Consider the following 18,185-nt stretch of genomic DNA (forward strand, 5'->3'; position numbering starts at 1 on the left):
TGCAGTTCTTCATGGAGGCCTCTAGGGTCACCAGAAGTCACCCTGTGTCTGCAGGTTCAAGTCACCCCTCCTATGCAGTGAGCGCAGGCTCACGGAGAAAGTACTGCTTGCCTCCTTCTTCTTGGTTGATGTCTCTCTCTTCGTTCTCCATGCGTGCTTCATTTCTCCCTTCATTTCCCCCTTCTGGGGCCCACGTCACCACTTCACTCCTTGCCTTCTTCACTTTACTATATATATTCCAGTGTTTGGATATCAAATCTCATAGAGGTTTTTCTCTGCTGCTCAACACTCCACCATCTTCCTGAAAGTCTCTCTAGTTTTACTATTTTCAGAAATCTCCACAATGATTGTGAGTGACCACCCATAGAATTGGGTGTGGAAGAGTGCAAAGGTCTGTCTACACAATGGGGATCAGACGCTCCAGTCCAGTCTCCTGAGAAGCTAGGATTACAGGCCACCTCATTTGGCTTCAGTTTCTATTTTTAAAGCCTTGCTTTTGCTTGTAATTCGTTTCTGAATTGTTATGTTATTTATGAAGTATTTCAAATATACATCATTTTCATAATGCCTTTTAGGTTGAGTTCAAAAAGAAGTCCCAGAAGCAAGCAGGTCTGTAAGGTGTGCTGTCTTTGTCTACGGGTATGCTTTATTTCTCCCCTTCATACTGTGACTGAGAATGAACTTTGATTACGGTGCTTTTCTTTGTTGCTTGTTTCTAGTTTTATTGAACTTTTACAAGGTGTAGCTCAGAAAATTTCACTTTTGTTTTGTTTTGGCTGTTTCCAAATGTGATACTAGCTTTACTTGCTATTCTTTTTCAAAGTTTTTCCTCTTTCACATTTACCTGAATCTTCTCTTCCAAATTTTGTCTGTACTATCCCTATCTAGCTTCATATGGATTCCACCCCTAATAGTTTCTCAGAGTGTGGAGCACTGTCTTCTTCATATCTCAACTGGAAACCTTTTCACCTACTAATGGAGGCCTCTGAACATCAGTCCCTGCTGTCAACTCAGTACCCTATGAAGAAAACTTGCTGTCCATCTAGAAGATGTTTTATTTAGAGGTCTTTTCATGCCTCATTGTTTTGCGTTGGGTTGGCTTGGTTTGGTTTTGAGACAGGGTCTCACTATATAGTTGAGGCTGGCCTTAAACTCACTATTTAGCTCAAGAGGGCCTTGTACCCATGGCGATCCTCTTGACTCAGCCCAAGTGTGGGGATTACAGGCGTGCTTCACCGCAACTGGCCATGCTCCCATTGTTTTGTTCCGTTTTTCTCCTGCGTGGATGCTAATACCTTCAAGGTGTTGTGCTTCTCTTTGGGAATACATGGGAATAAGTGTTTCCTGTTTCTGCCTAAACGTTGCTCCTGAGTTTTGGCTTTTGCTCATGGGTGTTCTTGGCTTCTGCATCATCTTCTTTCCTTGACTCTTCCTACATTTTTGACACCCCTTGTCATTCTCTGTTTTAAGACCACTACCATTCCCATACTGAAATAACAGGGCTCCCCTGCATTTGTCTTAAACTCCATTCTTGTTTCAGTTGTGCACTATCCTTCGCAGATTCTCCCTGCTTTCACTCTGATTTCACCCTAGTGGTAATTTCTGAAGCTCATATAAATAAAAGTTGAATGGAATATACTGTGAATACACAGAATACAGATTATAGAGAATTGTTTGAAACATTGAGGAGGCAATCAGGTGCATACCATTTTAACATTATCATTAAGACTTTACAAGTATTATTATCTGTGATGGTATGAACAGCTATTTTAAAGAAAACAAGACATTATGATAACCATTGCTTATTTAATATTGTCTAGCTTTGAAGTCCTATCATGCTTTTTTCTTCTGTTTGCATTGGTTCCAGCATGTTGTATCTTATTGGATTTTATTATGTGTGATAGTATAAACACATTTTTATGGAAAATGAGAAAATATAGTATCCATTGTTCGTTTTTGGTTATTTGCTTCTGAATGCCCTGTAATACTTTCATTCTCTTGAATGGTTTTATATTATACTATTTTGTTATGTTTGAAACTATTGTACGTGAAGGTATGCTCAACTATTTCAAAGTAAGAGACACTATGGTAGCTACTGTTGATATCGGGTTGTCTTGTGGTGAAGTATTGTGTTGCTTACATTGTTCTGTTCTGATCTGCTTTATTCTGTCCTCTTTTGCCTTAACCTCTTTAAAATAAAAAATAAAAAGACTTTAGAAATATTAGCAATGCAGTATTCTTGTAAGCTTCACTTCTCATTATAAGAACTCATGTCCATAAGGAAACTACATATTTTTACACAGAGGAAGTAATGCTGTGAACTACTGAAGAAAAAACATAAGACTGTTCATTTTTATTCTCTCTTGCTCTCTGTTGCCTGCCCTCTGCTCACTTTCTCTCTCTCTCTCTCTTTCTCTCTCTCTGTCTCTCTCTCTGTCTCTCTCTCTCTCTCTCTCTCGATTGAACCCAGGATCTTCTCAATGAATTACATCCCCCTCCCTTTTTTTTTGATCCAGAATCTCCATAGTTCTTTAAATTACTAGCCTGGACTCAATTTTGCAATCCACATTCCTCTTATGACTCCTCTTAAATGGAGAGTAGCTAATGATTGTCATTTTCTTCCCAATAAGTAAACAAAAGACTGCATATAATTCTAAAACAAATCAATTAAGACTTTTCATAGGGAACAGTACCTTGGTGCAATAAATGATGGAAAAGTATATTGACTTGGCTTATCATAAAGTCATGATAAATTATATCCCTTGATTTTCTCTTGACTTTCACCCAATCAATACCTGTCAAACAATTTTAAGGTCCTATCCAAAAGATTGCATTTGTATGATTTGACTTAATTTACTTCTATTTTCCAAATAATGGGAAGATAATGCTCTAAATAAAACTCCTTGCTGTTCATTTCTATAAATAATTTAGCTATAACTGGGATCTATTAGTCTAACATCCCTTGATCCTTTACCCAAGAAAAGTAATTCACTATGATTTTTATTTTTCTAGCGGTCACAGGAAGCCACTGAAATGAGAAGATGGTGTTTGGTCAAATGGAAGAATTACTAAGAAAACAAACCCAGAAAATCATAGTATAATAATTTTCTTGAAGTCTTTCAACAATTTGTGTATTGATTTAGATTATTCACTTAATTAGACTAGATGATACTAACTCCTAGAACAAAAATCATTGTTTGGGTTAGTAGAGGTAAATCTAACTGCTGAGATTATGAACTTCTTCCCATGTTTTGTAACTATTTAAATAGCCGGTGTAGACTTTAATCCTCCTGAACCTTCTTTCCCATCTTCCAGTTCCTCAAATAATTAGCTAGGATCAGTAATCATTTTTCTCCCATACTTCTCTTTCTTCCAAACCAAAGATCCTATAAAAAGTACCGCTTCAATTTTCATACATTACAGGTACTTAGTTATCTCTTTCTGTTAAATGATTATATAAAAGTCATGGCTAGAGTGGCAAATAGTTGCCAAATTCAAGGGAAAACCAAATAATAGAAGCATTTGCTTATGAACATATGCACAGAATTAATGAAAACCAACATGGAATGCTGAAGCATCCTCAGGTTAGCAACAGTGGTGGGCATTGCTACCCATAGGCACAGAATTAGATAGGAGAGGAAGCAGTTGTGAGAACAGGGAAGGGAGTGCTGCCAGACCTGGAAAGAGTCTGGCACTCGCAGAATGAGAAGCTGGCCAAGCCTAAGGTGTGTGGCCAGTTCCAAACCACAGCCTGTAGGCAAGTGACAGGGAATAAATCTTCTAATCAGTGTCTTCTGACCCTGTCATCTCCTGCTGGCATTTCCTGTTGGCTGAAACCAATTCAAAGCTAAAAACATCTGATGAATGATTAGGTCAGCTCCCAGGAACATAGACATGTAAACAAGTGCAAATAACATGGCTGTTCCATATCATTGGTACTAGTTTTAATGGAAATTAACTGAAAGCTTCTTGTAGTAGGAGAATATTCTATACAACAAATATGCAGTAGCCAGTATATATTTGCAAGATAGTAAAATATGGAACAAATTAAATTTAGCCTGCAATATATGCAGTGCACTAAAGTTATGTGACTAAGATCAAGCCTACAACAAATTTTTACTTAAATTCCTAGCAATTAAGGGAACATCTTTCACAGCAGGTTCTTGGGGAAGGTGGTTGGATGAATACTTGGAGGCACGGATGGACAGATGGAAGAGTAGGCAGACAGAAATGTATTGTATTGATTACAGTTATGTCCAATCCCTTCATTTTTCAGGTCCAGAAATGACTTTTCAAATTTGTTAAAAACACCATATTGCAGAGTAAAATCTCATGACTTCAGGCTTATACAACTACAATGTATTATTTCTAATTTACCTTTTAAAACTTGTTCAATGCAATTAAGTTCAAAATATGTATTGCTCAACACTGTGACAGTATATACTATCAATAAAAGTATACTGCAGTTTTATGAAAAATGATAATGAAGTATATTTTAAATGTTTTCACCATAAAAATAATAATTATGAAGTGATACATATAAATTAGCTCTACCCATTCTAAATTGCATATTTTTTTTATTTTATGGAAAAAAGTTAAGACAAATTTCACAGCAAAGTATTAGTAGAATAACAATAGTTAATACATTGCATATTGTCATCTTCAAAGTAGTTACTCATGGTACAAGATATGGGCATAAAATATTCTCCCCTAATGGAGCCAAGAATTTAGCTCAGTGGCATAAGTGCCTGCTTAGTGAGTGCAAGGTTGTGAGTACGATCCTTAGTGCCATACACACACACACACACACACACACACATATATATATATATATATATATATATATATTCCTTTTCAATGAACTAAGAGACACTAATAAGAGCTAACTTTCATTTTCTCCCTTTCCCTCCCTTCTTTTTCCCTTTTCTCCATTCTAGTTCTTTTTTCCTTTTTAATAATTTCTTCCCATTTTACAATATCTATTGTACATTTTAGACCTTATTTACTCTTTCAATTTCTCACATGAGGGAGACAATACAATGTTTACATGTGTGAGTCTGATTTATTTCATTTAGGAGTCTGGTCTCAAATTACATACATATACCTATACGTTTTGTTTATCCTTATGTATGGCTCAGTAGTACTCCACTGCATAAAAATATCACATCACTTTTACTCATTGCTTGGTTGATTGGCACTTGGGTTATTTCCAAGATTAGCTATTACAGATTGTGCTGATTGCATAGACATTTTAAATATCATGTTGTATGTGCATCATACAAAATTTTCTTTGTGATCGCTGTGCAGAGGAGGAGCTGGGCAGATCTGGGGTGCCCTCATCAGCCTCTCTGCGTGTCTGGAGGACTCTGGATATCTCCGCCCAGACTGTTGGAGTCCCCGCAGGCTCCCAGGTGCAGTGAAGGAGAGAGGTGGGTTTGAGGCTTCCACATCAGCCTCCCCATTCCTGTTGCACTTGGAGAACTGCTGAACTCCCAACGGGTGGGCAGGCCCACATTATCAGCCGAGCCCAGCCTGTTTTGCGGCCACGCCTAGCCATCGGTGTACAGAGGGGGAGCAGGGCGGATATGGGGTGCCTGCATCAGCCTCTCCGTGTGTCTGGAGGACTGTGGATATCTATGCAAGCAGGGAGGGACCACAGGTTCCTGAGGCACCGAGGCCTGTGGTGAGTACCCTAACCCGGCTGCAATTGAAGAACTGTGGAGCTTCCAAGGGGCAGGTGGGCACACAGTGTCCCTGAGGCCCAGCTTGTCTGGAACTGTGGAGTTCTGAGCAGGCAGAGGAGGGCCACTGGTTCTGTAGGCCCAATGGCTTGGGGTAGCGTGGTGCCAGAGTCTCAGTAGCTGCAAACATAGAAGGGGATTTTCAACAGATCCTGAGGAAGCTTTCAAGTAACACTTGAAACACAGAAATATAGGAAAATGACAAAACGAAAGACCAAATTACAACCTCAAACCTCCAGCACATCTCAAGAAATCCTAGGAGCGATGTATATAGAAGAAAATATATCCCATCCACCTCATATATCGGACACAATAGCTACTGAAATTGACAAGCAACTCCAGGAAGCTTTAAAGAAATTCAAACTCGAAATAATCTCCCAGATAAAAGAAGAAATGATAAAAGAAATGAAAGAGATTCTAAATATATCTAAAGAAAACACAGATAAAAAATTGGAGGAACTCAACAAAAAAATAGAATCCCTAGACGAGCAATATAAGAAACAAACAGAATACATATTGCAGATGCACAGAGATATACAGGAAATAAAAAACTCCACTGAAAGTTGTAAAAACTGCCTTAATGAAAGTGAAGATAGAATTTCAGACCTTGAAGACAGGATTGCAGCTAGTGAACAGGAAAGGAAAGATCTTTTGAAAATAACAAGGAATCAGGAAACAACAAGTCAACAACTGCAAGACGATGCAAAGAAGAATAACATAAGAATGATAGGGATTAATGAAAGAGAGGGAGACAACATGAAGGATGTCAGGAGGATATTTAGAGAAGTAATAGCTGAAAATTTCCCAAGCATGAGATCAGAAACTGACATCAGGATCAGTGAAGCATATAGAACTCCAAACAGTCATAACCAAAATAAAACTACACCCAGACATATAATAATCACCATCCCAGAAATCCAACACAAGAATAGATTATTAAAAGCTGTCAGAGAGAAAAGACAGATCACTTATAAAGGAAAACCTATCAGAATCACAACAGACTTCTCAGCACAAACGATAAAGTCAAGAAGAGCATGGAGTGAAATACTCCACATCCTAAAGCAAAATGATTTCCAACCAAGACTGATATATCCCGCAAAACTATCATTCAAAATAGATGGTGAAATACGATACTTCCATGACAAAGAACAGCTGAAGGACTTCATGAACACCAAACCAACCCTGCAAAAACTATTGAAAGACAGTTTAGATACACAAAGGAAAAAACCACTAAGCAAAGCAAATAATTAAACAGAACCGAAAGATAAAGATGCAACAGCAGAGAGATAACATTCCTACAATTAACCAACATTTAACAGTAATAACCATTAATGTAAATGGTCTCAATGCACCAATCAAAAGAAACAGACTAGCAGAATGTATCAAGAAACAAAATCCAACCATATGCTGTTTACAAGAAACCCATCTAACCCAGAAGGATACTCACAGACTGAAAGGCAAAGGATGGAAAACAATTCTCCATGCAGCAGGAATCCAAAAAGAGGCAGGAGTAGCCATTCTGTTTGCAGACAACGTGAACTTTAAACCAACAATGACCATAAAGGACAAAGAAGGTCACTACATACTCATAAGGGGAAAACTCCAAGAGGAAGAGATAACTATCTTAAATATATACGCACCAAACTCCAGAGCACCCAGTTATATAAAACAATTATTAACAAAAATGAAAACTCAAATTATCAGTAACACAATTGTAACAGGAGACCTTAATACGCCATTGACACCAAGGGACAGATCAACCAGACAGAAAATGAGCAAAGAAATAACAGAACTGAATCACACCTGTGAACAAATGGGTTCAATAGACATATACAGAATGTTCCACCCAACAACATCAGAATACACATTCTTCTCAGCAGTACATGGATCATTTTCTAAAATAGACCATATATTAGCTCACAGAACATATTTAAGCAAATGCAAAAGAGTTGAAATCATCCCTTGCATGTTATCGGATCATAGCGCTCTGAAATTAGAAATTAATGATAAAAGATACTGCAAAAATTCCGCAAACACATGGAAACTGAATAACACACTCTTGAGCAATCAGTGGGTCACAGAAGAAATTAAAGAAGAAATTAAACAATACCTAAAAGAAAATGAAAATGCAGATACAACTTACCAGAATTTGTGGGATGCAATGAAAGCCGTCCTGAGAGGAAAATTTATTGCACTGAGTTCCCACATCAGGAAAACAGAATGAATACAAATAAATAACTTGATGCAACACCTCAAACAGCTAGAAAAAGAAGAGCAAGTCAAGCCCAAAGCCAAAAGAAGAGAGGAAATTATAAAAATCAGAGCAGAAATCAATGCAATAGACACTAAGAAAACAATCCAAAGAATCAATGAATCAAAGAGTTGGTTCTTTGAAAGAATAAATAAAATCGATAAGCCCCTAGCCAAGCTTATTAAAAAAAGGGAAGAAAAAGCTCAAATTCATGCAATAAGAAATGAAAAAGGAGAAATCACTACAGACCCAATAGAAATACAGAAGATCATCAACACCTATTTCGAAAACCTCTACTCTCAAAAGTTTGATAACACAGAAGAAATAGACAGATTCTTAGAAGCATATGAAGTACCAAAGCTAGATCAAGAGGATGTAAAACTGTTGAATAACCCAATCTCTGCTAATGAAATTGAAAATGTAATTAAGGCCTTACCCACCAAGAAGAGCCCAGGCCCAGATGGATTCACTGCAGAATTCTACAAGAAATACAAAGAAGACCTAATGCTGACACTCCTCAAACTATTCAATGATATTGAAAGGGAAGCAATCCTTCCTAAGTCATTCCTGCAAGCAAATATTACTCTAGTACCAAAACCTGAGAAAGACCCAACTATAAAAGAGAACTATAGACCGATCTCCCTAATGAACACAGATGCAAAAATCCTCAATAAAATATTGGCAAATAGGATCCAGCAAATCATCAAGAAGATTATACACCATGACCAAGTGGGATTCATCCCAGGAATGCAACGATGGTTCAACATACGTAAATCAATAAATGTAATCCACCATATCAATAAAGCCAAAAATAAGAATCACATGATCATTTCTATAGATGCAGAAAAAGCCTTCGATAAGGTCCAACATTTATTCATGATAAGAACTTTACAGAAAATTGGAATAAATGGTCTTTACCTCAATATAATAAAGGCCATTTATGACAAACCAACAGCCAGCATCATACTAAATGGCCAAAAATTGAAAGCCTTTACTTTAAAATCGGGCACAAGACAAGGATGTCCTTTATCACCACTCCTATTTAATATAGTACTGGAAGTACTAGCCAGAGCAATTAGGCAAGAAAGAGAAATAAAAGGGGTAAAGATAGGAAAAGAAGAAGTTAAATTATCATTGTTTGCAGATGACATGATACTCTACATAGAAGACCCCCTAAACTCCATTGAAAGACTCTTAGATACAATAAATAAATTCAGTAATGTGGCTGCATACAAAATCAATACTCAGAAATCAACAGCATTCCTATACACGAACAACAAAATTACAGAGAGGGAAATAAGAGAAACTGGACTATTCACATTAGCAAGCAAAAAAATGAAATATTTAGGAATTACTCTTACAAAAGAAGTGAAAGACTTATACAGTGAAAATTATAATACACTGAAAAAGGAAATTGAAGATGATCTCAGAAAATGGAAAGACATCCCTTGCTCATGGATAGGAAGAACAAACATTGTGAAAATGGCCATTCTCCCAAAACTGTTATACAGATTCAATGCAATCCCAATAGAAATACCATCAACATACCTTATAGATCTAGAGAAATCACTCCTAAATTTCATCTGGAACCAGAAGAGACCTAGAATCACAAAGGCAATTCTAAGCAGCAAATACAAAGCAGGAGGCATCACAATCCCTGACTTGAAGTTATACTACAAAGCAACAGTAGTAAAGTCAACATGGTATTGGAATCAAAACAGAGCCGAAGATCAATGGAATAGATTAGAAGATACAACCACAACTACGAACACACTCAACCACCTTATCTTTGATAAAGGAGCCAAGCAGGTTCACTGGAAGAACGACAGTCTCTTTAATAAATGGTGCTGGAAAAACTGGCTCTCCATTTGCCGAAAACTAAAGCTAGACCCATGTCTATCACCATGTACTAAATTAAAATCTAAATGGGTCAAAGATCTGAATATTAAAACAGAAACACTAAATCTATTGGAAGACAAATTAGGTAGAAACCTTAGAGACATAGGAGTAGGTAAAGAATTCATGAACAGGACTCAAACCGCACAGGAAATACTTCCCAGAATCAATAACTGGGACCATTTCTTATTAAAAAGTTTCTGCATGTCAAAAGAAATCTCCAGCATAGTGAAAAGAAAACCCACAAACTGGGAAAAGATTTTAGTGAACTCTCTCTCAGACAAGGGCCTCTTGTCTAAAACATATAAAGAATTAAAGAAACTCAGACCTCCAAAATTCAAAGATCCAATCCAAAAATGGGCATCTGAGATGAATACGCAATTCTCAGATGAAGAAATGCAAATGGCAAATAAACACATGAAAAAATGCTCATCATCATTGGTCATTAGAGAAATGCAAATTAAAACCACACTGAGATACCATCTCACTCCTGAAAGAATGGCCAGGATCAAGAAAACCAACAACAACAAATGCTGGAGAGGCTGTGGGGAAAAAGGAACTCTCCTGCACTGCTGGTGGGAGTGTAGACTGGTACAGCCTTTGTGGAGATCTGTCTGGAGATTTCTCAAAAAGTTGGGATTGGAAATCCCATTTATTCCAGCTATTCCACTTCTAGGCATATTCCCAGAAGAACTGAAAGCATCATACCACAGTGATATATGTGCACCTATGTTTATAGCAGCACAATTTGTAATCACCAGATCTTGGAAACAACCCAAGTATCCATCAACTGAGGAATGGATAAAAAAGTTGTGGTATTTCTATACAATGGAGTATTATTCAGCTATAAAAAAGGATCACATTGAGATATTTATCAATAAATGGGCGCAGCTTGAGACCATACTCATAAGTGAAATAAATCAATCTCGCATGTGTGAATACCGAATAGTTTCCCTAATGTAAGTAATGATTCAAATATATAAAAATATGTGGTAATCATGATTCCCCATTAGGTGGCCTTGAAGCCTTATAAAGTTTTCACTCATTAATTAGAAAGGCTTTATTCTGGGCTTCTTGATACGGAAATATTTGAAGCTAGAGTATATGAAGTTTTATCCAAATATTTCAAGGAAAAAGACATACACTATGGTAACTACTATTAAGTCAGGTAATATGGTGGTGAAGTACTAGGTTGCTGAAACAGTCATGCTTTGACCTCTATTGTTATATTGTTATGTCCTGTTTTATCTCAATCTCCCCCTTATTCTTTAAAAAAAATTATTTAGTCATTTCTTATGTTTGTCTTAACGGAAAAAATTTTAAAAATTAGGATATATATATAGTAACTCTTTTTGATTTCCTATTAACTTGTTTTGAAGTCCTGTAATACTTCCACGATCTTGTTTTGACTGATTAGACTCTGTTCCATTCTGTATGATAGTATCAAGTTTAAGGATATAGGCAACTACTTTGAAGGCAATAAGATTCACTAAGATGCCCATTCTGGTTTGACTATTGTCTTCTTTGGAAGTCCTGTAATGTTTACAATGCCTAAGTTTTATTGGTCTTGTTCTCTACTGTTTTGTCCAACTTTATAATATTTAATGAGATAGACAACTCTTTTTAAGGAAACAAAAGACAACGTTAATAACCATTGTTGATAACCTTGTGCTCTGTTCTACACCATGTGCTATGTCTATCCTTAGTTTTGACTAACAGCTTTGTTTTGCCATATTTGACTGTATTCTCTCCCCCCCAAAAAAAGTAATAAGCACTAAGGAGTAATAAAATCCAAAACGTGTAAATTTTGTTGTAAAAAAGAGAGGGAAAAAAATAAAAAAGAGCTCTAACGGATATAACAGCAAGTGTGTTTAGGGGTGTTAAATAGCTGACTATATCAATGTTTTTGGATCATTGAACACAGCTGTTTGCAGTCTCCCTGTTTGAATGTCCACCTTGTATTCTTTGATACTGTCATTTGAGCAACTATTTTCAAGATGATAATATGTAATCTATTAACAGGTGATTTCTTACTGTTATGTTTTTTTTTTGTAGTTCTGTATTATGTGTACCCTTACACCGCTTTGTTTTGTTTTGTGTTTTTCTCTTTTTCCTCTTAAATAAAATTTTAAAAAATTTTTTTCTTTGTCAGTATTTTAAAAATAAAAAAAATTAAATCAAGTTGATTACTGTTGACAGAGAGAAAGAGACAGAGAGCTGTGTGCAGGGATTACCTCACAAACCATAACCCATGATCCATAAAACCTGCTTGCTGTCCTGCTGAAGGAGTTCTGGAGTTCTGCTTGTCGTTGCGTGATCTAAGTGATCTATAAACTTGCACTCACAGACAATATTTGAGAATATAAGAAACCAGGGCTAAAAAAGATAAGAATCCAGAGATTGTACACCTTTAAAATTATCATTAATCAGTCCAACAGGGCACACTCTGGTCTTAGTTCAGCTTGCTTTTTATGACAGTAAGAACAACCCCACTCAATGCCAAATTTAAAAGAAAATAACTTCATCATTCTCTCAAATAAAGTAACTATCCTTCATTTTGCAGACCTTTAAAGTTCTGACTGATGAAATGCCAAGTATCAATTTATCGTCTCTAATCCATACTAATTTTTAGTTTCTTCCATGAGAACGGTGCCTTAAAAACCTGAAATCTTTCTCAGTGATACTGGGTTTAGTTAGCCAATGCTCTGTGTGTTCTGCAAAGATGATTTTATTCTATCGTGATATTGCCTGCATTTCATTTTTATTTAAACGTTAGAAAACCTGAATGTACATACTATTTAGCAGCACTGCTTTTTCTCCCCTTTGGTGTCTTAGAGGCAAAGGTAACACCAACTTTCTTGACTTTAAAATATCATCTGTACAAAACATTTACATTCTTATTTCTGAATCCCAAGAGCTATGCTGGAAATATCACCTATATGAAAATTTTAACAGATATTGGTGAAAGAAGGAAGTACTTGTCTAGCGTCACGTATCTTGCTTGTGGAAGAGCTAGAACTCAAATTAGATTTTCTGTTCCCCTTAAAATTGTTCCCCTTCTAGAATAGGAATGTGTTTTGACGAACAAGCACTTAGAGAAATTCCCCTCTTGCCCTGTTTTTGGATTTCCAAAAATGTCAATTCACTGTGAAGCAGTCACCCCGTTTCAGATTAAGAAAGGGGAGTTGGCAGCAGCATTTCTGTTTGGTTTGATGCCACCTAGTGGCGCTTGTCCTCAGTGGCCTAAACAGGGAGGTGGGAATTTGGCTGACACTTCGAGGAGTGCAGCGTCTCCAGATCACAGCTCTCGAATTTTCACTTTTAGCATCCCCTAGGAGTAAAAACTGGTTCACCCTGAATCAGGAAGTGCCTCTAAGGCGAACCCACGATGAAGGGGCGCCCTGAATCAGTCAGCGTAGGATGCAAATCTGTGGCTCCATTGCCTGTTGTGACACCAAACACACAGGACTAGCGTTGGCAGTGGCCTGGAGAGATGCTGACTGCTGCTCTTTTGACACAAAGTGCAAGAGAAGAGAAAAGGGCGTCTGTCCTTAACGACTGCAGGCCGCTTACTTACCTCCGGGACAGTGACCTTCGAAAGGGACGAGCCAGGGAAGCCGAGAGTCAGGAGACATCCAGGAGTGCGGGCGAGTGTGTGCACAATGACCCCAGAGCGAGGGGTCCATTTCCTCCCGGTCCCAGGCCGCAGAGCCGGACTTTCTCGCGACCCACCTCCAGGGGGCGACACACCGCGATGTGGCCGCGGGCCCAGAGACTCAGGGACCAGAGCCACCTGCCGCTTCGCGCGCCGCTGCTCTTACCTCCAGGTAGTACAGGTCCAAGGTGGTGATCTGTGAGTCCAGGAAATCCTCATAGGTGTTGAACTGTGTGACTATGTTGTCCAGACTAGTGAGTCCGTCGTCCTGGTTCATGGCGGTTGCTGGGGGACAAGCGTCCTTAGAGACAGCAGCCTGGGGCGGGGCCGGTTAGCTCCACCCAGCCAGATCTGTCCAATCGTTGGAGGATGTGTTGAGCTGGTCGCGCTAGTCCCGCCCCCTACTCCCACCCCTACCCCCAAGTTTTGTTACTGGCTTAACTCCTGGAAAAACCGCCTGGAATCACCTGCGTCCAAATCAGGTCTGACACTAGCCGCCTGACTCCCTTCTTGGAGAAATGTGGAACCGGGTGGAGAGGCGAGCTCCAATCTAGAGAGAAGTGTGACGTTGCGGGAAAGTTCAGACACGACGTTGTGGATAAGCACTTCCAATCCCATTCTAAATCAATGCTATGCTGGATGAAAATACAGACGTATTTCCCAAGAAGAGTATCTCAAAACAAGCTTGTGACCAAGGCCAAAAATATATACAGTAATGATTTTGATTCATATTTTTTAAAATTATTATTTAAAAGTAAATTATTGATATAGTTTGAGTGTAAACAACTTGATAAATTTCCCAAATGAACGAACCACAATGACAATATCTTTGAAGCAGTCTTTTGGCACCAACTGCTTGCTTTTTCATTTTGTTTCTTTAATTCTTACTATTCAAATTTCAGAGAAAACACCTTGTTGAAGCTCTCTCCCTTTTTTTAGAAATTTAAAATATCCGGAAACTCGGTAAAGATTTTTCGTTACAAATTTTTATTCTCCTTGAGAAGAAACTTTCTTTTATTTTTTATATATGGATTTAAAGAAATTCAAGACAACTGGCAAATGGTTTCAGAACTCATTGTTAGGTTTTAATATTTTTCAAATCACCTCTGAAAATTAAAATATATTACAGTGCTATGCCTGTAGTGGTTGCTAAGTACTTACTGGATACATTTAGAAAGTTTTCACAGAGGTACTAAAAATTTTTAATGAAAACATGTAATAAAATATTCCATTTTAATGGTCAGGGATTTAGCTCAGCAGTGTAAGTGCCTGCCTGGCAAGTGCAAGGTTGTGTTTGATCCCCAGTACATGTTTATACAATCTTTCCAGGGCATCTCAAAAAGTATGATGCAATGAATGTATGATATTACTGACTTGTTTTAATGAATATATTCAGAAATGTTTTAAAAAGTACTTTGGACTTCATTTTTAAATGCAGCTTAATCATTGAATTTGGAAGAACAAGAGAGAGAAGCAATACTTAATGCATGTAATAATAATAGTAACAACATACAAATAGCCTCATTAGCTAGTATTTATCAAATGAGTAAATATTGACATTGTCTAGTATCTAACAAAGATAAGGAAATTCAAAATGCCCAAGAATGGAGACAGGTACCCTATCTTCAAATTTATAGGGCACCTTGGTCTCAGTACTGTTATGTTCGAGCATTCTATGAGTCTCTCCTGGAAAGGCATTATTCTAAGTAAATCTTAGAAAACTCAGTCACTTAGATATACTGTATTTGTTTGGTATAATAATATGTAACATAATATCACCATGTACCAACCCTATTCTATAAACCTTATATGAAATACCTCATTCAATCATGAAAACAAACTTACTAGGAAAATAATATTGGTGTTATTCTCAATCTAGGCACAAAATGATTTTAAATGATTTTGACAAAGTTACAATGAAAACATTTGCACACACACAACTTATTATCAGCACCTTTTACTCCCAGTCTCACACAAGAACAGAGGTAAAGAGTTGTTTTCAACAGCCACATAGAACTGGTTAGTCGCTTGTTCATCAGAAAAGAAGAAAAGTCAGCCAGTGATATGGAATGTGGACTGGTACTAATGTAAGGAGCGAAAGGATGGCATGTTCCCAGATGGAAAGGCCAAGAAGATTAAGTTCTCTGTAGGACAAAGCACAGGACTGTTTTACCATTATGAGGAGCCCAGGGGGGATGTGGAGGGGAGGAAGCTAATTAGATAGAGGTGAAAGCCAGTGGATAACTAGTGCAATGCTGGGTGGGAAAATTTGCTAAGGGCAACAGTCCAGTCCCTGAACTAAGACGACAGAAGGAAAATGAGCTTCCAGTGCTGTCTGTGCCCTGCTTGAATCTCTAAGGAACTCCTCTGTAGCACACTTGTTTTGAAGTCCTGCACATCAGGGTTTCCTTGTTTTCATGAAACAGGAAAGGGTATACAGAATATCTGAATTCACAAATCTAACATACTTTGTTTACAAGTTTCTATGTTAGTAAAACATAGGGTCATTGTTTGCCTATGCATCGTTTTAGCATAATCCATTGTGATAGGATATTTTCAATGAAATCTCATTAAATTAATCTTGTGGTCAATAGCACTTGAAATAATCCATAATATTAAACAATCATGAGTATTTTCAGGCAGTGAGTACACTAGCATAGTCCAGCTCAAAACAGTGATGGTGATTTTCAATAAACCAGCACTTACATTAATATTGAAAGACAAATTTATAACTTTAGCCTTATTCTCCACAGAAAGGATATAATTATGGTAAGCTTAATATCTCTTTTTCTAAACTTTCAGTGTAAGCTTCAGAAACACAAGGAGACCAGAGCCTGAAAAATTACATAAAAAGCCAGCAACGAAGAAATTAATGAGCTTCAGTAAATCCCTCTTTCCTATTACCAGGCCTTTGCTATGGTCAGAAAATATTTCATTTTGGATAACATGCATTCCTACTTCAAGTCCAGGATTTTTAAAGCCAGGATCCTGGAATTTAGCACCCCCAGAAATTCCATTCTTTGCAAAAAGACAAGCAAGGATTATGTATATTAACAACAAAACTCCAAGTCTGAGAGAGAAAATATATGCTATATAAAAATAATAAAAAGCATGCTATATTTAGGTTAGTTACTTATTGAAAAACAGTACAATATAAAAATAAAACTCATAGTAAAACCAAGCATAACTGTCTTTGAAATAAACAGGCTTTGGTACTAGCATGATGAAAAGATATAAAATAATTTCAAATTAAATTATTTTTTTATTCCCAAGTACTTATCAACATACTATGATGACTAGGAAAGTGAATAGAAAATACATTTTGGTGTGTTGACATTAAACAAAAGAGAATACCTCACTTATTATGATAATGAGATGCTAACTACTCTGAGTAAGAACTTGAGGCTCTCTTAAAGTGGACTTAATGTATTACTATATTGTAAGAAAGAAAAACATATGCTCACTCTAAATAAGATAAGATATTTGTGTCTGATATTGCCCAACTGCTTATTAAGTGTCTGTGATTGCAGATGAGGGCTATTGCTTAATCGCTATTCAAGGAGAGCTTTTTTGCACTTGGCAATAATGATGATGCTGAATTTATGTAAGTTATTTTTTGTGATGAGATCACTGAACTTCTATGAAGTCTCAGTTATCCTAAAGTGCTACAGTTCTGGTTCCACTGCTTCTCGGTGACGGAGACAGGATATTTTCATGTGTTCTAAATCACAAGTTTCTCCTCTCGTCAATATCTGACAGTATGAAAGGAAGTTTTCAGAAAAAAGACAAGTATGAGATGGAACTGCACCAGGACAGGCAGGGTCAGCAGCTGACAAACAATGAGAAGTATCATTGTGATGAGGCTAGATAAAGGATAAGGTGGCCAAGACCAAGTCTTCAGACTAGAGGAGAAAAAGTTGGCCTCCCACTGCCTCTGTAAGCTGTTCCTAACAACCTTGCTAAAGATTCCCTTCACCTCTGCGCTTATATGGAAATCACCTGACTCACCTGACTGGCTGAATATTCTTGGCTAACATATTATAAGAGACGAGAGGACCATCTCCGTTAATACAGAGATGTCAGTTTCAAGGGGTGCTCAAACACTTCACCTCCAACTATCTTTTTGTTTCTCTTATTCCTTAAAATTGCCTTTTATTTGTTTCTCTTATTCCTTTGATTTTGTATCTTCCTGCCTCAAAGTGGACTTTTTTAAGTCCTACTACCAAAGACAGTAAAAGTTAACTATATTGGATTTTCCTGCAATCAAAAACACAAGATTATGTGCATTTGATATGGACCCGTATCTCTTTTCTTTGTGCTTCAAAGGTCTTGCTAAACCTTCATTCTACACTGTACTTATCTTCTTCTCATTTTGATTATCCCATTGTAAGAAAATGTTAATTCATTTTTTCTCTCCCTCCCCCTTATTTTCTCCCTAAGCTCCAATTTAAAAAAGAAAATCATACCAAGCAAATAAATCCAAAAGCAAACCTCCTTCAAGTTCACAGTCAACTTCAGCTATAGACTGTCCTACACACCACTTCACAGGAAAATTTCTGGCAAAACTCATGTCCAGACACTCCTTTCCTTCCATTACCTTCCACTTGGGACTCAACGCATCTAATCCGAGTTTATAGACCGC

General features: G+C 37.3%; 1 protein-coding gene across 4 annotated transcripts in view; it reads right to left on the reverse strand.

Annotated features, from left to right (window-relative positions):
• Cfap299 (cilia and flagella associated protein 299) overlaps nucleotides 1-13,860 on the reverse strand; it is a 635,152-nt gene extending 621,292 nt beyond the window's left edge. For all 4 annotated transcript variants that reach the window (XM_023560659.2, XM_063246735.1, XM_063246736.1 and 1 more), the window contains exon 1: nucleotides 13,710-13,860. In XM_023560659.2, coding sequence (XP_023416427.2) covers nucleotides 13,710-13,820 — 111 coding nt within the window. In that variant the 5' untranslated portion in view covers nucleotides 13,821-13,860. The remainder of the gene's footprint in view (nucleotides 1-13,709) is intronic.
• Between the last annotated feature and the right edge of the window lie 4,325 nt (nucleotides 13,861-18,185).

The sequence above is a fragment of the Cavia porcellus genome, unplaced genomic scaffold, assembly GCF_034190915.1.
Source record: "Cavia porcellus strain 051 isolate PalLab524CR breed Dunkin Hartley unplaced genomic scaffold, mCavPor4.1 scaffold_4, whole genome shotgun sequence".
Taxonomy (NCBI): domain Eukaryota; kingdom Metazoa; phylum Chordata; class Mammalia; order Rodentia; family Caviidae; genus Cavia; species Cavia porcellus.